Source organism: Bos mutus, chromosome 12 (genome assembly GCF_027580195.1).
Source record: "Bos mutus isolate GX-2022 chromosome 12, NWIPB_WYAK_1.1, whole genome shotgun sequence".
Taxonomy (NCBI): domain Eukaryota; kingdom Metazoa; phylum Chordata; class Mammalia; order Artiodactyla; family Bovidae; genus Bos; species Bos mutus.
In genome coordinates, this window is record NC_091628.1 from 5,070,917 (window position 1) to 5,097,935 (window position 27,019).

A 27,019-nucleotide genomic window follows, 5' to 3' on the forward strand; every position below is an offset into this window, starting at 1 on the left:
AACAGCCTTTATTTAACTCAGCACCACATATTCTAAGGTATGGGCTGGAAACTGTTTGTCATGAAGCTGTAAAATGCCAAAATTTTTAAACGCTGAAGGAAAATGTCAATCAAGGCATTTTCCCATCTGCTGCTACTTCTGCAAGTGCTAATTTTACTTTTTCCCAATTCCTGAAATTTGAGGTTTCCTAGCCTCATATGGAAGTAAGTTTGAAACTTGCTAAATGTCACAAGGAAAGGTGCAACAAAATGAAGGAATAGAAGGTGTATTGTTCTCAAAGGACAGCGATAAAAAGAGGCAAAAGAGCACTGAAAAAAAAAAAGGCAAACCTTTTGTTAAGACCAAGACCTCTTGTAAAACACTACACAATGCAAGTAACCAGTGCTGGTACCACACAAGCATTAAAGCATTTTGCATGGTTTTGAAATATAATGGGAACACACATCTTGAACCACTTAGGATACTTTTGAGAACCAATCAACAGTATGATATCTACATAGGCAGAAGCTGGAAGTTATTGAAAAACATGAAGAAGTTTCAGGTGTTGGTACAAATGTAATTCTTGTGATTTAGCATAACTTTAATAAAAGCTTCCACAAAGGACTTGCACATAACCGTGACTGACAGATGTATTTTCTGACCTTTCAGTTAGCTCCATCAGCTCACTCAAACACATTTTGAACAGATTATGTACTGTAGTACTTGGTAGACTATACATTAAACAAGAGACTTTGCTCTGAGGCACTGCTTCCAACACTCCATGGGGAAAAGGAAGCAGGAAAAAACAAAACTCATAGAGTTCGACAGCTACCGAGGCAACACTTGCCATTTACAATATAAGCCCAAATATTTTTGCAACACAACTATATATTAATTTAATAAAATACACAATATAGCTCTTATACACTCAACAATTTGGCTCATATGCACTGAATCTGCAATAAATCAATAAAAATATGTCATTTGATGTAAACACATTTAATTTTCTTACATTTGCACATTTAAATGGTCATGTGATTTGTGTATGTCTAAAACATTTTCACGTTCCTGAGCTATTTTAGTGTCCACAAATGAATAAAACATATCAATCATGTTAATTGTCTCTGAATATCAGCGCTCAATGGTAACTATTTTTCAGATCTTTTCTAGAGCAAATTTAAAACATATCCATTGTTATGTGTATGTTTGTTGGACACTAAAATGCTAAAGAGGCATTTTAAACCTTTAAATTTTCTTCTCCTTTCATGAAGTGAATTAGTCTATGTGTGTGCAGGACAAAATGGAATATATCTTTTTACATTTAACTTTTATACGACATGAGGTGTTTTACAAATGACCCAGTTTTTAATTTTTTTCTCGACTAATGATATGGAATGTTCTCTGTGTTTATATGTGTGGCAGGTAACTTTATACAGAAATGTTTACCACAAATATGTGTTAATGTTTGGTGTAGCTTGGACTACTGCAAGGTCTTCTCGGGACGTTCAGTAGAAGCCTGTGGTGACTGCTAGAAATTCTACCACAGATCAAAAATTATGACCCTGCTTTGTATGGGGTTTATAGGTAAACAGTTAAGTCAGCATAAACCATGGAGGACAGTCTTAGCGCAATCAGAAAAATTCTTCCATTCTCACACTGCATACCTTCCTAACAGATTGTCAAAAGGTAACTTGCTTCATCATCCTCTTTTATCTCCTCTCCTTTTTCTTTTCTGTTTGTCTTTCCTCTTTGAGCATCCTTAATTCTGTCCTAATATAAGTCTGGTCAGAAAAATCCATCATTATCTCTGAAAAAGAAACAGCAGTGAAAAGAATGTACTCGTGGGCACTTCAGATGTTCACTAAGAGCCTGAAAGCAGCATCGGTCTTTCTTCATCCCTGTACAATGGGGTTGTCACCAGGAGGGATCATTTTTCAATCAAAAGAAGAAACAGGAAGATGCCAATGCCTTTTGTTCTTTTTCACTTTCTCACAGCCACAGGGTCATTTCCCCGGCAGTCCTGCAGAAGCTTGTCGATTTCCCTCACGACTTCCTCTGCATCCACCGACTCTCTGCCCAGATCCTGGCTGGGGTGGTCAAGTTGCTCCAAGACGGTGCCCATCTCGTTGGAATCCCGGCTGGCTCTTGAATGCACATCTGCGAAGACCCTTGCCATCTGCTCAGAAGCCAGGAAGGGAGGGTCTCTTGGTTGCTTGCTGGGGGACAGATACTGACTGTCAGTGGGCAAGTACTGGCCGCTCGCCTCGGCCAGGGCTCCTGGCTTTGCTTCGCAACCATCCAAGGAGCCTTTTGTGGAAGTGCAAGGCTCAATGCATGCCTTGGTCGGGCTGCTTGATGCTGAAGGGACCTCTTGGAGGAGAGGGCTCAGGGCACGTTTGGCTTTTAAATAAGGTTTCACATTGGCAATGAGAATCGTGTGCTCTCGCTTGTCTTTTCCAAATGTACAAAAAGTCTTTTTCCCAGTGGGATTCACAGTTTCGTAAGTCTCAGTCTCAACATTAGCTTCAACTGTGGGTACAAAGAGATTTGTGCGGTAATCTGCATTTTCAGCCTGATTGGTTGCAGGGAACTGTGGCATCCAGCACCTGTCAGAATGACCAAGCACTCGGCATTCATCTGTGCAATTAACACACTCTTCCGGTTCTGCAAAACAAAAGAAAGACAGCAAAGCCAATCACTAGGTTGCCTTTATATTGCTACCGAGACTGTGATCCGCTCTCCCTGGGTTTGCTTGACCTCTGGTCTCTTAATTAAAAAGAAAAGAAAACAATAATTAAAACATTTCAGGATGGTTGCATAAACCTGCTGGTTGAGACAATGGTTTTATTTAAGTCTATTCTCTAGATATTAACGAATTCCCATAGCCTGGAAAGAAGTAAAAAGTGGCCATTGGAGACTCATTCTCAGTAGAATAGAACATCACTGTAAACTAATCTCCTGGGGATATCAGTTAGTCTTTGTTCTGTATAACACATCCTGGAAACAGGGAACTTCAAGAAGGATTGCCAGGATTAATTTTTCAAATCAAATAACAGTACAGAAACTGAATTGCAAACTTCCATACCAAGTCCTAACCTGTTTTTTTTTTTCCATGTTTTATCCCTATTTTGCTTGTAATTGTTATTTTGGTAACAGTCATGAAATAAAACTTTTCCTTTAAAAGCCTACTTTTCCTACTGAGAGTAGCAAATAGAATTTTCTATCCAAATATGTTATAAACAACCTTGTCAAAAATGTACATAGTCCTATTGTAGTAGATTTGCAGATGAATCACATAATCAGTTTTCCTCACTTCAATTTTTTTTGTTTGTTTTGTTTTTGGTGTAAGTAAGTGAAAATGGATTTAGTCAACAGATATAGTTCAGAATGAATGAAAAATCTTGATTTTGTAAACAGTAATGCTCTGGGAGAATTTCGCTTCTCTTTCACAATAACATGTAGATAATCTAAATAAACCATTCTTTTAATTACCACTGTTTCAAAGATGCTGAACAAGAAAATATGAAAGAAAATTCCTTCACTATGACAACAGTCCATGAATTCAACATTTTAAGCTATAACTTTGAACTATATCTTCCCAGTTTTCCCTTTCATCAGCAAATGATTGTCCACCTTATGTTTAATGATCCTTTTTAAAACACGGTTTTTTTTTTCAGGAGAGGATATTTACAATTTAACTCCATGTGATGGGAATAGAATTCCCTACACATTTGGGAACTCTTGGGATTACCATTTAATTGATGCAAGAGGATCTCTATAATATATAGTGTCCTATGTGCAAGGGAAAAATCAGCAAATTTAACAGCACTGATAAATTTATACAGTTACATTTAAAAGTCATATACAAAATCTGTTTGTATTTAAAACACATAAATAATTCCTTATCCAAAAAGAAAAAAAATATAAACCACAACTTAATTTACTCAAAAGATTTTAGGATAAAATAATTTTCTATGAAACTAAACTCTTAGAAAGGAATCAAAATGGTGTTTTGACAGAACAAAAATTCTATGATATTTCGTAGCATGTATCATGCACACATGAAATGTTAAAAAGAAGTATCTAGGTAGCTTTTCTCTATTTTAATTGTCTTTCTTCTTAAAATACATTTACCTAAGCAGTGAAAAGAATATGTTAAGCTTATTAGGTAACGCAGTCAAGAATGCTAAAATGTAGTCTCAAACTAAACTATCTACTATCTACTCACAAACTCAAATACTTTCTATGATTTGAAAGGTTGTCAGACAGATGGACACAAACAGAAGCAGAAGAAGCTAGGAAATTTTCTGGAAAGCCTCCCTGTGCAGATTTAAAGTAGAGTAAGGTTTAAACAACAGGATATCAAAAATGTTTAATATCAGGTATCTGTTTATGTATTCTGAAAGTAAATCATCAATATTATACCTGTGTCAGTAAGTTTTAGAAAAAAACATATGTATCATTTCACTCAACTAATTTTATTCTTCAAAGATCCAGTGAAAAACTTAACCATCCATTTCACTTGGTAATATTTCTATATCTTTTAGAGTTGTGATTTTTAAAAACCATTTACAACCCATACGCTCTCTTTGAAATACACTAACATAGTTTTATTTTTCAATATTGAATGGTCTCAGTTTCAGCAATTTGGATAGCCCAGCTCTGAATGAATTCAATATGAATTTAAGAAGAGAGTGAAAAAGATAGAATAATGCAGATGTATAAAAGTATAAATCGACCTTGAATCTGAAACTATCAACATAAACTCTGCAGTTTTACTACTCAACTTCATGTCACAACTGAGCGAGAAAATTTCGAGTACTGATAATGATACATTACATGCTGTTCACCTTGGGATTATACTGTAATTTTGATAGCAGCCACTACACTAAGGAAACCACAACTCTGTGGTTTCCCCAGTTTAGCGGTTATCATGTTCCCCTAACATGTGCAAGGTCTCCGGTTGGAAAGTGGGAGGAATCAGCTTCACTTTTGGGCTTCCTTGGTGGCTCAGCTGGTAAAGAATCTGTGTTCTGTGTGGGAGACCTGGGTTCAATCCCTGGGTTGGGAAGATTCCCTGGAGAAGGGAACCGCTACCCACTCCAGTGTTCTGGCCTGGAGAATTCCATGGGCTGTATAGTCCATGGGGTCGCAAAGAGTCGGACACGACTGAGCAATAGACTTGATAGCAGCAGTTCACAGATGGTGAAGAAAATTAAATGGACACTTTTGTATAAACAGCAGAAACTATGAGCAGAAAGTGAATTATAATTGACAAGGGTCAAATAATTTATGAGAAAGTAAAATTATTTCTGAAGTAACATAAATAAATAGATGATTAGGTTGGTACATAAAAGAGACATTGGTAGTAAATAAAGAATGACCAGCTAGACCAAAAAAAAAAAAAAAAAAACTGACCAGCAAGACAAAAAGAAATAGAGAGGGAAGAAGGAATGCTAAGTGAGAGGAGAGAGGGATGGAGGGAGGAATTAAGAGGCTTAAGGGAAGAGGAGTCATATTGGGAGTATTTTTGCTATGCACACCTTCTATTATAATTTTTAAAATCCCCTCAATAAACTAAGTGTGTATAATAAAGATAATAACGTGGAGGATTTTCTCCAGCTCTAGAGCCTTAGAGGCAGATGATAAAACTTCTTTCTGTACCTTGGGGAAATGAATTCCAGAATAGATATGTTGAATTATGAACTATAAAAACGAAAAAAGAAGCAAGTTATATAGGCAGCCACTATCTACAGAGTTTAGATATTTGAATCAAAAAAAAAAAAAATGTAGGGATCCTGGACAGAAAACAAACTTAGAGAACTTTGATCCAAGATTCACTTTTATTTCTGGGCCAATCTGGTATTACAAAGAAATAATTTACCCTATTTTTTGTCCTTTCCTCAATATAACATGATAACTCTTTCACAAAATCACCCTTTGCCAAGAAAGATCGGATAATCGAAAAAGTATACAGATGAGAGTAACCGAGAGGTAAGCATGTTTATATTGCAAAGTGAAAACCACTCTGAAGTCCAACAGCTGGAAATATGGGCAGTTCTGTCTATAGAGAAAGTTTACAGTGCCTAATCTTTTAAAAGAATAGTTATCTGAAGGACCATGTGACACCTGCATACATTTAAATTCTTGTTTACTATTAAGAATCACTTCCTATACTACTATGGACTTCTCTAGTGGCTCAGATGGTAAAGAATCTATCTGCAGTGCAAGAGAACTGGGTTCAATCCCTGGGTTGCGAAGATCTCCTGGAGAAGGGAAAGGCTACCCACTTTAGTATTCTTGCCTGGAGAATTCCATGCACAGAGGAGTCTAGTGGGCTACAGTCCATGGGGTCACAAAGAGTTGGAAATGGCTGAGCAAGTAGCACTTTCTTTACGACTATAGTCACATCTGCTATTATTTAAGATCCCAAGGGGAGGGAGCTAAACATAGTCATCTTAATTAGGTCAATTTTAATTTATATGATTTTTTTTTCAAAAGATATAGTCACTCAAATTACTAGAAGTACTTGCAATTCAGCTGCCACCATAAACTACACACACACACGTACAAATCTCTATTTGTATGTGTGTAATAAAATTGAGCTTACTCCAGCAGATAGTCCAAACAAAGTTTTAAAACCCAAATGCATTTCCAATGTATCCCTGAAAATTAAAAATCAGTAACTACCATAAGAAAAATACAGATGAATGAATGAAATGCACAGAAAAGTTGTATATTAGTTATTAAATAAAAGTTACATATTAGTAATATAAAAGTTATGTATTAGTAATATAAAAGACATATGTCTATAAGCATATATATATGAACATTTTTATAATTTACAAAACATTATATATAATTTACATGCATAAATATTTTTATTTAAAATCAGCAATAAACAACATTTTAATCTTTCCTTTTCCCTTCAACTAAGTGTGAAATCTCTGACTGAATAAACAACTTGACTACTGATTTTAAAATTTTATATAATTCAAATTGATTTAGAAATAAAGATGTTTGAAATTTGCATATTCATATTGGCTGACAAATCTGAAAGCTCTTTCGATCTTTTTTTAAACCTAGACTAAGCTGTTTAACAACTTAATCTTAAAGATATTAGGCAAGCAATCATTTTCTGCCAAAATATACCTTCAAAGGAACAGTCACTGTGAAAGTTACATATGTGTGAGGAAAAAAGATTTAGGTAATATATGAAATTATCTGTCCCCAAAGTATTGGATTTTAGCAATCTTCCACAAAGGTTACCAGAACTTAATGTTCATAACGTGATCTTAACACTGTGATGTCACTACATCATTAAGAGTGCACAGCCATTTCAAGATGGGTAAGAGGTGCCAACAACCGCTATGTATAAGACTAAAATTTGAAGTCAAAGCACTATTTAAGCCAGCAAGGATTATTAAAGATTAAAGGGCATATGTTGAATATAGTTGTTTTGGGAAAAGTCAGAGGAAAAAAAATCCTTGCGTGTTGTGATTCTGTAGTGTTCACCGCAAAGGAAATATATTGAGGAACCAGTCCATAAAATTTCTTACTTCAGAGTAAATCTATCTCTTTATTTTAATCTGTATCACTCAAGAAGTAAATTATAAGATAAGCTTATTTTCCCTGTCTTCAAAGCATTATACCACACCGCCCAAAGAGAGATATTAGCAACTAATTTGTTAACACTTAGGGAAATATTAGAAAACATAAAAGGGTTTCCTCCCCTTAGTTTCAGCTTTGCCTGCTGCCTCTGGAGCCCACATATTTGTACATCTGAAAACATGCATATTATTTCTGGAATAGAAGTCTCACATACGCATCTGATTTATTTTTTATAATGATGAAGTCTCTGTCACAGAAATCTGAAAAGCAAAATCCATAAATCAGAACATTAAGGAAGCTCTGAAGGGCTGTGGTTGTGGGGGAAGGCCATTTGAGAGAGTTTTCTGTGCTTCGTAACTGTCAACAGAATAGTTTTATTTCTGTTTTGTAAATAGCTTTAAATAGGAAAAGTGCTCTTCTGTTAGTGTCGTGGTTGCTCCTGTTTCTAACAGCATCTTAAAATTAGAATTGTTTCTAAGTAGACAACTCTATAAATGGAAGTTCATTTTTCATTTGTTCTCAGTTTTCTTTTTTATTTCTAGTTTACCTTCTTTCGAGCTTCCCTGGTGACTCAGATGGTAAAGCGTCTGCCTGCAAGTCTGCCTGCAATGCGGGTGACCTAGGTTCGACCCCTGGGTCAGGAAGATCCCCTGGAGAAGGAAATGGCAACCCACTCCAGTATTCTTGCCTGGAAAATCCCATGGATGGAGGAGCCTGGTGGGCTACAGTCCAAGGGGTCGCAAAGAACTGGACAGGACTGAGCGACTTCACTTCTCACTTGACCTTCTTTCACCAATGTAAGCTTTCATAACACCTAATTAGCTGTCTGGGAAAGCAGGGAGCTGGCACCCATCTATATTCATGGCTGGCCCAAGTGTTCTGGAGATGAACTCTGCAGAATCTAAATTGACCCCTCTCACAGATTATCTGTCAGTAAACAATGACAAACCAGAACCTTACACAGACAGTTCATATATACCAGTTTTCTACTGAAAGTTTTTAATGATGTAACCACATCTTGCTTTGCTGTTTTTTTCTTTCTTCAGCACAAACACACACACAAACACATACAGACAATTTCACACAAGGATGCACACCTCTCTATGAACACAACAAATTACAATTAATCCAAATATATTCCAACAGAAAAAACACCAACACTAAAATACAAGTACTAAATACCAATACAAAACACCAATACTAACTAAAATTCTAGTCAGAATACAGTTCAATAACCTCAAATAAAATGTATCTTTCAGTAAATTGACACAATTCATAACATCCTATGAACTGACAGCTTTCTACCATAAACCATTCTCTGCTTTTTTGACAATGTTGATGATTATTCACTTATTTCCCTTTCAGTTCAGTTCAGTTCAATCGCTCAGTGGTGTCCGACTCTTTGCCATCCCATGAATCGCAGCACGCCAGGCCTCCCTGTCCATCACCAACACCCGGAGTTCACCCAGACTCACGTCCATCTAGTCAGTGATGCCATCCAGCCATCTCATCCTCTGTCGTCCCCTTCTCCTCCTGCCCCCAATCCCTCCCAGCATCAGAGTCTTTTCAATGAGTCAACTCTTTGCGTGAGGTGGCCGAAGTACTGGAGTTTCAGCTTTAGCATCATTCCTTCCAAAGAAATCCCAGGGCTGATCTCCTTCAGAATGGACTGGTTGGATCTCCTTGCAGTCCAAGGGACTCTCAAGAGTCTTCTCCAACACCACAGTACAAAAGCATCAATTCTTTGGCGCTCAGCCTTCTTCACAGTCCAACTCTCACATCCATACATGACCACAGGAAAAACCATAGCCTTGACTAGACGAACCTTTGTTGGCAAAGTAATGTTTCTGCTTTTGAATATGCTATCTAGGTTGGTCATAACTTTCCTTCCAAGGAGTAAGCGTCTTTTAATTTCATGGCTGCAGTCACCATCTGCAGTGATTTTGGAGCCCAGAAAAGTAAAGCCTGACACTGTCTCCACTGTTTCCCCATCTATTTCCCATGAAATGATGGGACCGGATGCCATGATCTTCGTTTTCTGAATGTTGACCTTTAAGCCAACTTTCTCACTCTCCACTTTCACTTTCATCAAGAGGCTTTTTAGTTCCTCTTCACTTTCTGCCATAAGGGTGGTGTCATCTGCACATCTGTGGTTATTGATATTTCTTCCTGCAATCTTTATTTCCCTTTACCATCCTGTAAACTCCTTACACTTGTTACGATGATAGGGTGAGTCATTCCATATAAATAGCACTTTAACAATCTATTCATTCAATTATTTTCATTTATGATTTCTATGTTCCATTTACTAGCACATTAGTTAAAAATAAACCTTCTGATTTCCCTCTATCTAACTATGAAGCGGCTAAAAATTCCAGTTTCAATATTATTTCTCAAGGCAGTGTTAGAAAGTTGTCTCAAACATCTTTCTCTGTGTCAGGGGAAAAAAAGGAGTATCCTAATAATTTTATCACACTTTTTTTTCTGCTAGTGTTCACATGACTGCCAGGATTAATTTTAGCACAATTTTTAATATGCTTGGTGTATCCCTTATTCAGGGAAGAAAAGGGGGAAACTGTGGCATCAGAGAACAGTCACTTTTCTTTAACTAAGTGATCTTTCATCTATTGCCTTGTATTTCCCGTGTTTCTCACTTGTGCACAGTGATCTAGGTTGTTCTACTCATCAAATAACTGATATACAAATGCATAGATGTGGGATGTGTTTTTGCTTCTTTTGCTTTTTAATGTAAATCATGTATCCTTACAACATGCTCGTTTGCTCATTTCCTGAGGATGCTTGTTACATTTTGCCAGTGATATATCATGATATAACATTGTGTATAGACTCCAGGAATTAAATTGTTTCCTGGATTTAGGAACATAGTTCATAAAATAAAAATACTATGAGATAAACATATATATTTTAGGTGGGTGTACTGCCAATTTGGCTTCCAGATTTGACCTCAGTTGTTAAATGTCATTTATTTGCTTTTGATAGGCAGAGAGCACATTTTGAAGAGGAAGTTGGTATAATGCTAACAAATAGTCAAAACCACTATAGCTTTGAAGTACCAGTCCTCTGGTGAGCACTTGCATCATACAATGTTTCAGAATGTATTGTCCCGGCTGCATTCAGACACCAGAAACCACTGATCTATATCACATTCAACTGAATGCAATTGAATCTGGGTATCTGGAGTGCCTGGAGTATTCATATTACTATTCAATGCACCTGGACAGCTTCAGGGATGGTTTCGAGTGTTTGTGACCCTTTGGACATAATAATAGGTCTCCCAGAATGAATTTTCTGGTATAAATGTTGACAATCACAGATAATGCTCTGAGATGAAGAAAAAAGAAATTAAAGGGGAACATATATTAAGGGATAAAAGCAAAAGGATTTTATTTCCTTATAGGAAATCTGATATGGAAGCACCAGAAATTAAAAATCAAAAAATGAGGGTCTAGACCATGCATTGGGAACCTGTGGCACAAATGTAACTGTGCCTTGTGGCACACTGTTCTGAATTAACTTTCAAAACATAGCTGCTCCCCTCTCCTGATCCCATCCCGGAGATGCAGTCATCACCTGGGGCAGAAGCAGAACCCTGGAAGTAAAGTTACAGATAAATGGGGCCATCTCTTTCTTAACAGGTACCCTGAGGAGAACTGACTCTGAAGCTCAATTCTATAGTAACTGGAACAAGGCTTTTTGTTTGTTTGTGTGTTTGTTTGTTTGTTTTTACTTTTGTTTTTTGAATAAAGGACTCTGACATGACCTCTCAAGGGAAACAATATAACTCAAATGCTCCACCAGATTAAAGACAGCTCAAATTCAGTGAGAGTAGTAGATGTGTGTGATTCAGCAGTCAAAAAAAAAAAAAAAAGTATATTCAATCATTCATAAGGTAAGAATGAACTAAACACCAGCTTTGTGCATTGGAAGTTTTTAAGCAAAGGCATCTTCGATAGAATTTTGTGGAATAGGTGTTATGTCAAGTAAAGCTGTGTGCTAAATGAATGCATATTTATCCACCTCTAAAATTCACCTGTCTGGAAGGCTTTATCTTTTCACCAAGGAGTTTACACTTTGACTGGAAGCTAGAAACTTGATTTGAAATTAGGATAGGGAAAATAATTCATGAGCAATTATAATTTAAACTATGTTATAGGAAGACATATATGTTATGGGAAGACAAGACTCTTGAGAGTCCCTTGGACTGCAAGGAGATCCAACCAGTCCATCCTAAAGGAGATCAGTCCTGGGTGTTCATTGGAAGGACTGACGCTGAAGCTGAAACTCCAATACTTTGACCACCTGATGAGAAGAGCTGACTCACTGGAAAAGACCTTGATGCTGGGAGGGATTGGGGGCAGGAGGAGAAAGGGACAACAGAGGATGAGATGGTTGGAAGGCATCACCAACTCAATGGACATGAATTTGGGTAAACTCCAGGAATTGGTGATGGACAGGGAGGCCTAGCGTGCTGCAGTTCATGGGGTCTCAGAGTCGGACATGACTGAGCGACTGAACTGACTGAACTGATAGGAAAACAAATGACAGAAATGCAGAGAAAAGCATAGACTGTAATATTGTGAAAGGCTTTGTACAAGAGATAGTGCTTGATGTGCAACTCAAAAGATGATCATGGTTTCAACAGATGGTGGAGAGTAGGGAGAGGGTGATCTAGGTAAAGATAGCAGAACGTGCAACAGTCATCACAGAGAAATGTGCACTTCACGGGATAATGAGAGACCAGTTGCATAGGTGGAAGGACATAGACTGTAATACCAAAAATAAAATTACAAAGGAAAAATTGGCTAGAATTTAAAAGAAAGTGGCAAAGCTGTGAATAAAGGACCAAATTTAGTGCAGCAGGCCATGGAGCCTAATGTAAGTATCTGAGCAGTTTACTGCATGGACCAGATTTCTAGGAGCTCTATTGGAACACTCCTCAGCAACAGTTATGAATATAAAAAATTGGGATGGCCACAGGGCAAGTAGTATTCAAATCAACACTACTTCTGGAAACATATAGCATTTTGGCTGCAACCAGGATATGTTTCCAACAGAGCACCAAGGACCTGGCATGACTCTGGCACCATCATTCCAACTCCAGGGCTACCCCAATCTGCTTACATCCCACTTCTAAACTAAAGAAAGCCTTAATGTGTGATGAGTCAACAGATATTTATATTAACAATATAAATCCTGCATTTCATAATTCTGAATTAGAAAATATCTTTTTCTTCCTATATCTACTTTATCTCTCTTCCTGCTTTCTCAAATTTGCTGTTATTATTTAGTTCAGTTCATTCGCTCAGTCATGTCTGACTCTGCGATCCCCTAGACCGCAGCACGCCAGGCCTCCCTATCCATCACCAGCTCCTGGAGTTTACTCAAATTCATGCCCATTGAGTCGGTGATGTCATCCAACCATCTCATCCTCTGTCGTCACCTTCTCCTCCCGCCTTCGATCTTTCCCAGCATCATAATCTTTTCCAATGAGTCGGTTTTTCTCACCAGGTGGCCAAAGAATTGGAGTTTCAGCTTCAGCATCAGTCCTTCCAATAAATATTTAGGACTGATTTCCTTTAGGATTGACTGGTGATCTCCTTGCAGTCCAAAGGACTCTCAAGAATCTTCTCCAAACCACAGTTCAAAAGCATCAATTCTTGGGTGCTCAGCTTTCTTTATAGTCCAACTCTCACATCCATACATGACTACTGGAAAAACCATAGCCTTGACTAGACAGACATTTGTTGGCAAAGTAATGTCTCTGCTTTTTAATATGCTGTCTAGGTTGGTCATAAATTTTCTTCCAAGGAGGAACTGTCTTTTTATTTCATTGCTGCAGTCACCATGTGCAGTGATGTTGGAGCCCCAAAAAATAAAGTCTGCCATTGTTCCACTGTTTCTCCATTTATTTCCCATGAAGTGATGGGACCAAATGGCATGATCTTAGTTTTCTGAATGTTGAGCTTTAAGCCAACTTTTTCACTCTCTTCTTTCACTTTCATCAAGACACTCTTTAGTTCTTCACTTTCTGCCATGAGGGTGGTGTCATCTGCATATCTGAGGTTATTGATATTTCTCCTGGCAATCTTGATTCCAGCTTGTGCTTCATCCAGCCTGGCATTTTACATGATGTACTCTGCATATAAGTTAAATAAGCAAGGTGACAATATACAGCCTTGATGTACTCCTTTCCCAATTTGGAACCAGTCTGTTGTTCCATGTTCAGTTCTAACTGCTATTTATTAACCAACCATAAGATTGCATATGATCCCATATCAGGAAGATTAAGTATTCTGGAAGGTCAGAAGACAGAAGGGCTAGAAGAAATAAGATCATTATAGGCATCTGCTGCTGCTAAGTTGCTTCAGTCCTGTCCGACTCTGTGCGACCCCATAGACAGCAGCCTACCTGGCTACCCCGTCCCTGGAATTCTCTAGGTAAGAACACTGGAGTGGGTTGCCATTTCCTTCTCCAATGCATAAAAGCGAAAAGTGAAAGTGAAGTTGCTTAGTCGTGTCCGATTCTTAATGACCCCATGGACTGCAGCCCACCAGGCTCCTCCATCCATGGGATTTTCCAGGCAAGAGTACTGGAGTAGGGTGCCATTGCCTTCTCCGATAGGTATCTAGGAGAGAAGTAATGATACTCCAACAAGGCAAGGAAAATGTTACAAATGAAGCAGATATTAAATCTCAGAAACATTTCAAAATTTATTCTAGCTACTTAGAAAAATAAATGAAAATTCCTGAAAATATTTTCCAAAATACATTTCTATTTTGGACAAAGATAATGCCTCAATTTTCCTATTGTATTAGTTTTTAAGCATTACTCCATGCCTCTTATATTTTAATCTATCTGCCTCATTGAGGATCAAGACTCTGAGGTCCTGGTATATTCTTTCATGCTCTATTCTTTGAGAACACACTCAACAGTCTCACTTCTGAATTTGAACAGAATGCTACCATGGATATAAAGGAAGATTACATTGAAAAAGTATCAAATACTATTGGCTATCTATAATATAGATGACCACTCCTTACAAATTACTCAGCTCATTTATGAGAATGTAATGTCAGTTTTCAGAACGATCCCAGGACCTAACAAAATTATGTATAATAGCTCTCTTTTGCTATGAGATACACAGTACTTAAAGTAACATCAGATCTGTTAAATACTATATTTATATAAAATTCCAAAGTTATCTATTTATTATTGAGAATTATCTTATTATTATTGGCACCATTTTCAATAATACAAACAAATCCTACCTGACATATATGCACTGAAACATGGAAGTCAGAATATTTTCCACTTAAGATAATTTTTTAAACTAATGATACTGTTATTGACATTAAAATCTATATTTAAATAATTATCTCTTTATAATTTTAAATTACAAAAACAGTATTCTACAAAAACCTACATGTCAGCATCTATAAGTTTTTTCTTCTCTCCTAGGTTCTTCTTCTGTCTTTTTTTTTTTTTTTTCCCTACTGCATGGTTGGGTCAAATGTACCAGTTTCTCTCTTTTGATTTAAGGTAGCTGCCTCAGTGTTTTATGGTGTATCTGCTAGCTTCCATCAATATGAATTAACTAATAAGTCTTTGTAATATTAGATTCTTAAAAGGGTTAATGCAACTTCCAAAATTCCTGATTTATATGCAGTGAGAAACCTACACTCTGGTGTGCAGTAGTTAGTAAAAGCTGTTTGGTTTACAAGGACAAATTTAAATTTCTAGCAACTTAAATAATACTGTGAATTTCAGACCCAAGACTATTCAAATACACTACTATGGAAGAGACATTTTCCTTCTGTTTTATCACCTGTGTAACTAACCGTATCTCTGATAATGACACCACTGTTGATGACATGGATGAATACATCTAAAATTCAAGTCGTTCTCCTAGCAAAGTGGTAATTCGGCAAAGAAGGTCAATGAAAACACGCATGTTAAGCTAAATGCTTTGTAAGAAGCAAGCAAGATCGCCTTTTTAGTGTTTTTCTGTCCTGTCTGCTATCTGATTTCTGTTCAGATGAACATCTATTTACCAGTGTAAGTCTCACTGTTCATTTGTTTCTATCATTGGTTTGTTTTTAATTGCTAGAGACAAATAAACAGAATTGGTATCATTTTTAGCATTCTCAGAAAACAGTTAACTCAGATGCAACTAATCTCTCCTACTTATTATTTAGTAATCAATGCCTGACAGTAGGATTTGGGAGCCCCAGAAGGTGGATTTTTTAAAAAAGATTTTAATACTGTTATATTTTAATGACATTCTGATCTCCAAAAGGTATTCATTAAATTCATAGAACTCTACTCTAGAGATAGAACTAAATTTTCAGTTTGGTTACCTTCAATTAGGTGGACATAGTTCCGAAAGAACAGATGAGTGTCTTGGGTCAGTATTTTTTTAAATGTAATTTTTAAAAATAAATAACTAATACAAAACATGTTTTCTTTTAAGATTTAAAACTGGTGAAAATAGATGAAACTATGATTATCAATCTATATAATTCCTATAAAATTACTTATTACAATCATTTAAAATAAATTGAATCTAAATATGCTCAATATGAATGTATCCACATGCACAATGACAATAAATATGTATTTTCAGCAAAAATGCATCCTGTTAGAGAAATCTTTCTAAGAGAACTATTAAACTTGACAAAGAGTCAAGGTAGATTCAGAAAAACAAACAGGTCTTTTGAACCAAAACAACTGGGCCCTCATCATACTAAAACAACTCCTACCACAAAGTTGCTAATACTACCTCTATCATGGCTACTATTATTATAGTTCAAAATATAGAAACACTAGAAAAAGAGACAGTGACATTTTAATTGACATTTTAAATAAAGCCTGTTCTCGGAATTACAGCTCTAAAATCATTAAGTTAGTTCTTATTACATTTACTATAACTGCAAGTTTACAGAGCTGGTGTTTTTTACTCTGTAAGAGTAGGTAACCCCAAGAATGAATATATAGGCAAAGTCAATATACTCAATATCCATGTTCTAGAGTAAATATACATAAATGCATGTTATCATGGGTTTTACTGACAATAACAGGCCATTTTTCTAGTAATAGCTTTAACATTTTGTAATCATTAAAACAGACTGAAGCAAAGATATTGGGGAAAAAAGTATGAAACTCACATACAGAAAGAGAGGATACAGGGCCTTCTGGGTCACCCTGATGTGTAATCAAACCGAGCATCAAAACACTATTGGAAAAAGCTATTCTTGAATCAGAGCAAAGATTAAAACGTGTTTTAAAAGGATATGAAACGTATGCACACATAATGCAGTATAAACATCAAAAGGTGCCTACAGTGGTGTTTTAAGTACTTTCTTATCTTGGAGAGCATTTTCTGATGTTTAATTAATAATCAACTAAACCCAAAGCATAGAAGAGATGATAAACATAAAGTGCCTGAATAATAACAACAGGGAAATAACTGTAAGTATATGAGAACTTATTTTATTTTCAGACTCGCAATCTAAACTAATCTAAAAGGAAATCCATATTGAAATCACAGGAGAAATTCATAGAGACAGTCTTTTTTAAATTGAGCATACTGTATTTGAGCTTTTCCCTTTAAAAATACGTATGCTCAGTCTCAGAAAGAAGTGATCCTTTGTGCTGTCAAAGTCATTTTTGAGTAGCTGCTTAACAATTCCATGGTCATAATGAAAAAAAAAAATAGTCATAATCTGAACTACTCAGTTTGTTGTTCAAAGCCCTCCTTAATCTGGCCTAAATACACTTACTAGACAATTCTATCATAAAAAAAAAGAAAAACAAAAAAAGAACAACAAGCAACAATACCACCAACAACAACAAACAAATTCTAACAAGTCTAATCTGTACACATTCTTTTTCAGCAAATCTCTGTAATCTTTAGGAAATGGCAGCGATTTTGTAATGGAACTCTAACATTCCTTTAGAGCATTATAGTATTTAAGTCAGTTTGAGAATGTATTAATACAATCTGTCATGACACATAGTCAGGAATATAAACTGTCTGCTCAAAAGAGGAAACTTGAATTGAGAAAGTATGACTCTAATCTTAAATTTTTCAGTTCAGTTAAGTCGCTCAGTCGATTTCTACTCTTTGCAACCCCATGGGACTGCAGCACACCAGGCTTTCCTGTCCATCACCAACTCACGGAGTTTATTCAAACTCATGTCCTTTGAGTCGGTGATGTCATCCAACCATCTCATCCTCTGTCATCCCCTTCTCCTCCCAGCATCTTTCCCAGCATCAGAGTCTTTTCCAATGAGTCAGCTCTTCACATCAGGTGGCCTAAGTATTGGAGCTTCCACTTCAGCATCAGTCCTTCCAACGAACACTCAGGATTGATTTCTTTTAGGACGGACTGGTTGGATCTCCTTGCTGTCCAAGGGACTCAAGAGTCTTCTCCAACACCACAGTTCAAAAGCATCAATTCTTCAGAGCTCAGCTTTCTTTATGGTCCAACTCTCACATCCATACATGACTACTGGAAAAACCATGGCTTTGACTAGACAGACTTTTGTTGGCAAAGTAATGTTTTTTAATAAGCTGTCTAGGTTGGTCATAACTTTCCTTCCAAGGAGCGAGTGTCTTAATTTCATGGCTGCAGTCACCATCTGCAGTGATTTTGGAGCCCCACAAAATAAAGTCTGACACTGTTTCCACTGTTTCCCCATCTATTTGCCATGAAGTAATGGGCCCAGATGCCATGATCTTAGTTTTCTGAATGTGGAGTTTTAAGCCAACTTTTTCACTGTCCTCTTACACTTTCATCAAGAGACTCTTTAGTTCTTCTTCACTTTCTGCTATAAGGTGACTTAAATTTTTAGGTGACTTATTTTCATTTTTGAGGTTCAGATGAGTATGTTTCTCAACCTAATATTACTTAGTATTAAAATACAAAGTCCATGCTAAATTAAAATTAAATTTTACTATTTAACTTGGCAAATTTCTAATAAAATGTTTTAATGTTTATTAATTGAATCAATAAAAATATACATGATCACAGAAGAAAATTATCTAGGTAATTATTATAAATATGATTATAGTATTAAGTACTATTATACACTGGGAAACTTCTAAATTAGGAGTAAGCAGAAAAATAGAACTTTCCTATCTATTAGGTGGTCATTTTACTATTAATAACATATATCTGTAAATAATTTTGCATAAAAGTTCAAATATAAATGATGTGTTTTGAGATTAAGCATTTCTTTTAAAAGTATGCAGTCTAATGTTAGGTCACTGAACTACTTATTATGCGTAAACATAAAAGCTGTAGCTATAGAAACCACACACTTTCAGGGCTTTCCCAGTGGTTCAGTGGTTAAAAATCTGCCTTTCTATGCAAGGGATGCAGGTTCGATTCCTGGTTGGAGAACTAGGGTCCCACATGGCCAAAGAGCAAATAAGTCCATGCACTGTAACCAGAGAGTCCGTGAGTCGCAACAAAAGGTCCCTCATGACACAACTGAGATCTGACACAGCCAAATAAGTAAATATTTTTAAAAAAGAGAGAAACCACACATTTTGGAGGTAGTGATTTAAACAAAAAGAGAGTTATTCTGATTACTGAATAACTTACATATATATGATGATTGTATTACATATAATAATTGTAGTAGAATAATAAAGGAAATATATATATTGTATATAAAAGTAGAAAAGATTGCATTCAGTGAGCTCCAACAGTTGAGTTCTAAATTGAAGAATTTTATACTAGCTTCACTATTTTGATACTCTAAAAGAACTATATAAGTTAGAGATAGTAAGATAACCCCAATATGTCCGATAATAATCAACAAATAAATACAACTGAAAAGCAACTGTGCATACCATTATGCACGCACCCTTTGTACACACAATAAAGGAACGCATTTCTGTACCAGATGGAAATGAATGGAAGGAGCCTTGCTTAAAGGCACAAATCTTCAAGAACCATTTAGTGAATATTAAACAAAAACGGTCTAATCCACGTAACACCACCTACTGGTTTTCCTGGTGCTCAGTCACAGTGCCCAGATGGCTCCATGTTTCAAGCTGGAAGCTGGCCATGGAAAGCACAGGTGTGCACCCACACACACAGGCACGGGGAGCACACCCACGTACATGAACAGAAAGTGGGTCTCAGACTGAGAGAGAAAGAATTTTAAGAATACACAAAATGACAAACAGAAATGTACATTTTACAAACTGAACTGCTCTATGGATATAAATATTATCTTTGATTCAATTTTCACAGAACTGGAAAATAAAACTCTTTTACCCAAGTGGATAGCAATTTAATGAATATGAAATCACAACTATTTAAGGGTAATAAAAAAGACTTTTTATAGATGTGTGTATGTGTGTGTGTGAGAGAGAGAGAGTATATCTGCACATCCACATTGTCAAACTTTCCAGTTCATCCTCCAAAATCAGGAACAAATATAACTTTTTGACTCTATAGTTCTGTGGATAAGGCCTTTTTAAAATTTTCTCTCCAAATTCCATTCATTTCCATGCAAAAATGGTGCAATCTTTTTCTGGCATCAGTAAAGCTACACAAATAAACACAACAGTGGTAGTTATACTGTTATCACATACATGTATATTTTTCAAGCACAGAAATATATATATATATATATGTATAAAAATCTGTATTAGTGTGATGTGTAAACATTTTACAAGGTAAGATGTAAAGGAGCCTTTAAAGCATTTCTACAAAATAACACTTATCTAATACAAAATGAAATTGTCTTTCCAAAAGGAAACAAGAATTTGGGGATCCAGTTTCTCAGGTAAAGCATAATTCTTCAGTGCCAAACAGTGAAAGTTTCCTCTATACCCACATATAATATCCAAAGAAAATAATCAGTTCCCTTTTCTTGTCCCAATCTACTTTTCATTCCATCAATTTCTTACTTTGCTCTTCCTACCTACAGGCTTTCCTGAGTGAAATTAGTGCAAGTAGATTTTTTTATATTAAATAATTAAGAATTGAGCCACTTAAACTCACATAAGAATAGTAAATATGAACAACAATATAAACAAATATTTATATTCTCTTTTCAATCCTTAATATCAGATAGATTCTCCTGGTATACTAACAGTACCAATGCAGATATCACTGGATAAATTACTTATTTACTATGCTATTTTCCTTTAAAAATAGTCTACAAGTTCTGCCTGGATATATATACATATATGTGTAAGCATATATGTGTATATATATGTATATATAATGTATGTGTGTCTAGTCCTCTGACTGCCATCATTTAACAAGTAAAATTCGGATTACAGAAAGAAAGCTAGCAGATGAAGAAATTGCTCACCTGGAGGAGGCAGATCAACAGACTGAAGTCTACTTGTGATGGTGTGTAGGGTGAGGATAGCAAAGGAAAGCAAAGTCGGGAATGCTTGAAAAATAAAATATTTTTAGTTAACAAATAGAAAAGCCAAGCTGGAAAATAGGGCCGATAGAATCATGAATCCTTCTCTACTGACTTCAAATTTTATATTACAATTCTCTAGATGGATCAGTCTTTAAGGACATGGTTATTGGCATTTCCCCAAATACAAAAGACAGTCTTATTGGAAGGAAATTACTTGTTTGGAGTATTTCAGTTTAGATGAGATAGAAACATGCAAATTAACCTATACGAATGCCTAGGACAATAGGGAAAATAACCTTGTGATGCTGATAGAGTCATTTTTCCTAAATAAAATAAAAACTTTTCTTCAATAAAGAAGATGTAAAAAGCAGGATCAAAATTAAACTTGCAAACTGTCCAATATACCTAGACAGTAAGGCTTTAATAGTTTTAATTGCATTTTTTTTTCTTAATGTTAGTTACACAATATATGTTATTTGGTACTTGAAACAACAGACTATGTGTAATATATTTAACACTTTACTCAGTTGCCTAGAAACTTTTGATTTTTAGAATGTACTGATAGTACTAATGATGAACATATGCATTTCCATAACATTTTCTACTCTTTCTCCACACACCATAAAATAAGTTATTAAATATAAAATTAAGGCAATGTGGCTTTTGGGGTTTTTGTTTGCTTTTTCTGAATTTCTACCTAACTTAGGTATATATTGATCAACTTAGACTAAAAAAAGAACATTTCATTTGCATTAATGTTATTGAAATGTGCAGTTAATATATGAAACTGATTGCTGCCTAAAAGTTCTGACCAAAAAAAAAAAAATGCCTGCCGGTGACCAAAGTAGCTTTATTTTCTAAATAATCTCATTTTCTTATTTCAACCTTTATTCAACATCTGTTGTTTGCCCCTCCCCTGCAAGGTAATTATTCAGGATCCAATGTAAAACAGACTGAGTAGTTAATAATGGGCAGCTCAAACATTTTTTTTGCCCTGTTGCCCTACAAATGTTTCATTTTTTTCCCTTCTGTCTTCCTGTTTAATTTGTGTATGTTTCTCTCTTCTTCTTAAAGTATATTCCCACAACAGATGGAAACACCTGAAAATAAGTCTGCCTCATGCACGTGTTTAAATAATGCCTATTGTGATTTTTAGTACAGTGAAGAGAATACAGAACACATAGAGTATTTGTTTAGGGGAAGAAGAAGAATTAATCTGTAAGTCATCTTGTTATGTACTCAATTGAAAATTCTGAAAAGACAATTTAGTTCTTGCTGAAGATAGATGAGAAAAAATTACTGTCTACAACCTTCATTTATTCTTACTTTGTTACCAGGTTCATTTGTCTTTTATAAATTTGACATGATTCTCTTAAATTTTCAGTCCTACCACAAACTTAACTTTTTTCTATCCACTGACCATTTTACTGTATAAAAGGCACTATAATATTTGATCAAAAAAAAAAAAAATCAACATCTAACAATTTTCAGATATAGTCAAAACATATCTTATATTTTTAAAATAGTATAACCAAAGTCACATAAAGTATAGACTTTTTATTCAGAAAAATGCACCACATCCAAATTAGAGATAAAGAAGCTAAAGGTTATGCACTGGGTTGGATATTGTACTCCAAATATTCATTACCACCCAGAATCTATGACCTTTGGAAACAGGGTACTTGAAGATGTAATTAAAGATGAGGTCATACTGGATGATAGTTGGCCCTCCTCCAAACTCTGCTGTCCTTTTAGGAAAAAAAGAAAAAAAGACACAGAGACAGTCACACAGGGGGGACAGTCACACAGGGGGCACACCAGGTGAAAATGGAAGTTAAGTTTGGAGTACTGTGTCTAAGATTGCTGGCAATCACCAGAAGCTAGCTAGAGACAGAGTCCGCCTCCAGAGCCATCAGGGAGCAGAGCCCTGATGATACCATAATTGGTTGGTTGGTTTAGGTGGATTAGTCACTCAGTCACATCTCACTCTTTGCGACCCCACAGACTGTAGAGAGCCAGGCTCCACTGTCCATGGGATTTTCCAGGCAAGAACACTGGAGTGGGTTACCACTTTCTTCTTCAGATACCTTGATCTGGAACCACTAATCTCCAGAAATGGGAGAGAATAAATTTCTATTATTTTAAGCCACATAGTTCATGGTATTTTGTTATGACAGCTTTAGGTAACTAATAATGATTTTGGTACCAGAAGTGAGGTGTTACTCTTAACACATAACCTAAAAATGTAAAAGTGACTTTGGAATTGGGTGATGGATAGAAGATGCAAGGTTTTGAAATTTATGTTTTTTAAAAAGCTTAAATTGCCTTAAGGAAGCTACTGGAAGAAATATGGACATTAAAGGTGATTTTGCCGAGAGCTCAGGAAGAAGCCAAGGAGAGCTGTACAGAAAGCATCTGTCATCTTAGAGGAAACCTATGTGGTTATCATGAACAGAATGTAGATAGAAGTACAAACAGTACAGTTGCTTCTTGTGAGACCTCATACGGGAATGTTACCGGACTCTGGAAGGCAATTGTTGTTATAAGTGGCAGAAAACCTGGCCAAATTATTCTGTGCAAAGTAGAATGTATAATCAATGAACTTGGATATTTAGATGAGGAGATTTCCTAGCAAAGTGCATTAGGTGTGGTCTGGTTTCTCCTTGCTGGTTATAGCACAATGTGAAAGAGATTAACAGGAATGGACTTTCAAGCAAAAAGAAACCACCACTTGATTTGGAAAAGTCTCTGTTCATCCAGATAGCATGCTCTGAAAATAAGGACAATGGTGGACAGTCATTTGCTACAGATATTTGGCATATAAGTGATGGATCCACTCAATCATCTCAAGAGAAGTCAGAATTAGGAATGGGATTATCAAGGAATAATCTATGGATGTGTATCTAATGGCATGGATCCCCTCAACATCCACAGAAGACAAATATTTTTGACAATTACATTCCACTAGAAACACTGCAATTTGAACTGAAGGGGACAGATATGGGATAAAATGCAGGGACAGGGTTTCCGAGGATACCGATGCGGGGACCAGGAAGGGTGAGCTAAGTGCAGAGGGTCAGGACAAAGCATTAAGACACACTAAAAACACAGATGATTACTTTCAGGCCTTGAAAGCTAATGGAAATTCCCCTGCTGTGTTGTCAGCTTCCTTTAGATTCAGTTCAGTCATTCAGTCTGTCTGACTCTTTGTAACCCCATGGACTGCAGCACACCAGGCCTCCCTGTCCATCACCAACTCCCAGAACTTGCTCAAACTCATGTCCATCGAGTCAGTAATGCCATCCAACCATCTAATCCTCTGTTGTCCCCTTCTCCTCCTGCCTTCAATCTTGCCCAGCATCAGGGTCTTTATCAATGAGTCAATTCTTCACATCAGATGGCCAAAGTATTGGAGTTTCAGCTTCAGCATCAGTCCTTCCAATGAATATTCAGGACTGATTTCCTTTAGGATGGACTGGTTGGATCTCCTTGAAGTCCAAGGGACTCTCAAGAGTCTTCTCCAACACCACAGTTCAAAAGCATCAATTCTTCAGTGCTCAGCTTTCTTTATCATCCACCTCTCACATCTACACATGACTACTGGAGAAACCATAGCTTTGACCAGATGGATATTTGTCAGTAAAGTAATGTCTCTGCTTTTTAATATGCTATCTAGGTTGGTCATAGCTTTTCTTCCAAGAAGCAAATGTCTTTTAATTTCATGGCTGCAGTAAAAATCTGCAGTGATTTTGGAGACCAAGAAAATAAAGTCTGTCACTGTTTCCATTGTTTCCCCAAATATTTGCCTTGAAGTGATGGGACCAGATGCCATGATCTTAGTTTTCTGAATGTTGAGTTTTAAGCCAACTTTTTCACTCTCCTCTTTCACTTTCATCAAGAGGCTCTTCAGTTCTTCTTCACTTTCTGCCATAAAGGGTGGTGTCATCTACATATCTAAGGTTATTGATATTTCTCCTGGCAATCTTGATTCCAGCTTGTGCTTCATCCAGCCTGGCATTTTGTATGATATACACTGCATATGAGTTAAATAAGCACGGTGACAATAAACAGCCTTTACATACTCCTTTCCCTATTTGGAACCAGTCTGTTGTTCCATGCCCAGTTCTAACTGTTGCTTCTTGACCTGCATACAGATTTCTCAGGATGCAGGTAAGGTGTTCTAGGATCCCCATCTCTTGAAGAATTTTCCACAGTTTGTTGTGATCCACACAGATCCTTTAGATTAGTAATGCCTTATTCTTTCCAATTTCTCTTTCAGAATGAGAATGTCTAGCCTACGCTTCTTCCACCACTATTTTAGAAGCAGACAACTTGTTTTCTAGTTTGATAGGTATGTGGCAAGAAGTAAATATTGCCTCAGGATGGACCATGCCACACCTGATTTAGATGCTGATATTTGGACTTCTCAAGTTGATATCTAGAAGAGATTAAGGACTTAGAGTTCATGCTGGATAGGGTTATGACAGTGGGGTGAAGTTGAAAGGGGGTAATGGATTTTCAAACTGGATAGAGGGTAGACTGGGCTAAATTAGCATCTTCCCAAATTCATGTCCACCTAAAAACTCAGAATGTGACCTAATTTAGAAACAGAATCTTTGCAGACATTATTACTTAAGATGATGTCCGTTAATATTAGGAATGGCCGTAATCTAATGACTGGTGTCCTTATAGGAAAAAAAAAAAAGAGAGAGAGAGAGAGAGAAACAGAGACAATCATACAAAGGGAACACAACATGACCATGGAGGCAGACACAGGACTGATGCGTCTGGGTTTGCTAGCAGGCACCAGAAGCCAGGAAGAGCCAAGGCGTGGTCCTGCCCTAGGACTCTGAAAGCATGGCCCTGCTGCCTCGAGTGTGGACTTCTGGTCTCCAGAACTGTAGGAGAAATAATCTGTGTTTGAAGCCACCCAATCAGTAGCACTTTGTTACATTTACCCTAGGAAACTAATACATAATGTCAAGAAAAAAAAAAAAAGCCTATAAACTTAAAAAATATAGAATACTCAGATACCTGTCCAGAGTGACAATAGGGAAAATAAAATGTAGATGCTAGAAAAGTGAAACAAGATTGATATGAATAAATTAAAATGTTGTCTTCAATACTATGGCTTATAAATAAGCTAAACTTAGTATCAGAGATTAGTACATAAATCACTAAAACTGATACCAGGAGTAGAAGTCTACACTGAAATTACCCAGGAAAAATATGTGTGTAAGATTGTTCTGCTGATGCTGCTGCTAAGTCGCTTCAGTCGTGTCCGACTCTGTGAGACCCCATAGACGGCCTCCCACCAGGCTCCCCCATCCCTGGGATTCTCCAGGCAAGAACACTGGAGTGGGTTGCCATTTCCTTCTCCAATGCATGAAAGTGAAAATTGAAAGTGAAGTCACTCAGTCATGTCCGACTCTTAGCGACCTCATGTACTGCAGCCTACCAGGCTCTTCCATCCATGGGATTTTCCAGGCAAGAGTACTGGAGTGGGGTGCCATTGCCTTCTCCAAGATTGTTCTAAATGTTACCCAAAACTGTGAAATAGAATTTTTTGTAATGCTTGCTAAATAGTAACTCTTTGTCCTTATTTCCTCAGATTGCTAGCTTCTCAACTTATATTACTTTCAACTTTTTATGTATAATAATCATATTTTAATGTCATCTGCATGGCAAATTTGCTTGAAATTCCCATGTATACTAGGGGACTATTAAAAAATGTGCACTTATGTACATGAGTATTTGGATTAACAATGAGAAAAGAAATAATTTCTTACAAGAAAGTATATCTCCATATGTGTAAATGTAGCTTCAAACACATGCATATTTTTAGTGAGAATATTTTTACTATAGATAGCTGGAATAGATGATTCAAATCCACAGATATTCAGCATTATCTCAAACCATGTATTAATAAATTTCCTACACCTTTGGAAAATGAATGTATTAACATTAAAATATCCAGTTTTTATACATGGATCAAAAGGCAGTTGACTAC

General features: G+C 36.4%; 1 protein-coding gene across 2 annotated transcripts in view; it reads right to left on the reverse strand.

Moving 5' to 3' along the window:
* Positions 1–1,785: 1,785 nt before the first annotated feature.
* The window catches only part of PCDH17 (protocadherin 17), a 116,443-nt gene continuing 91,209 nt past the window's right edge, over positions 1,786–27,019 (reverse strand). For both annotated transcript variants that reach the window (XM_070380220.1, XM_005894560.2), the window contains exon 4: positions 1,786–2,643. In XM_070380220.1, the coding sequence (XP_070236321.1) occupies positions 1,961–2,643 (683 nt within the window). In that variant the 3' untranslated portion in view covers positions 1,786–1,960. The remainder of the gene's footprint in view (positions 2,644–27,019) is intronic.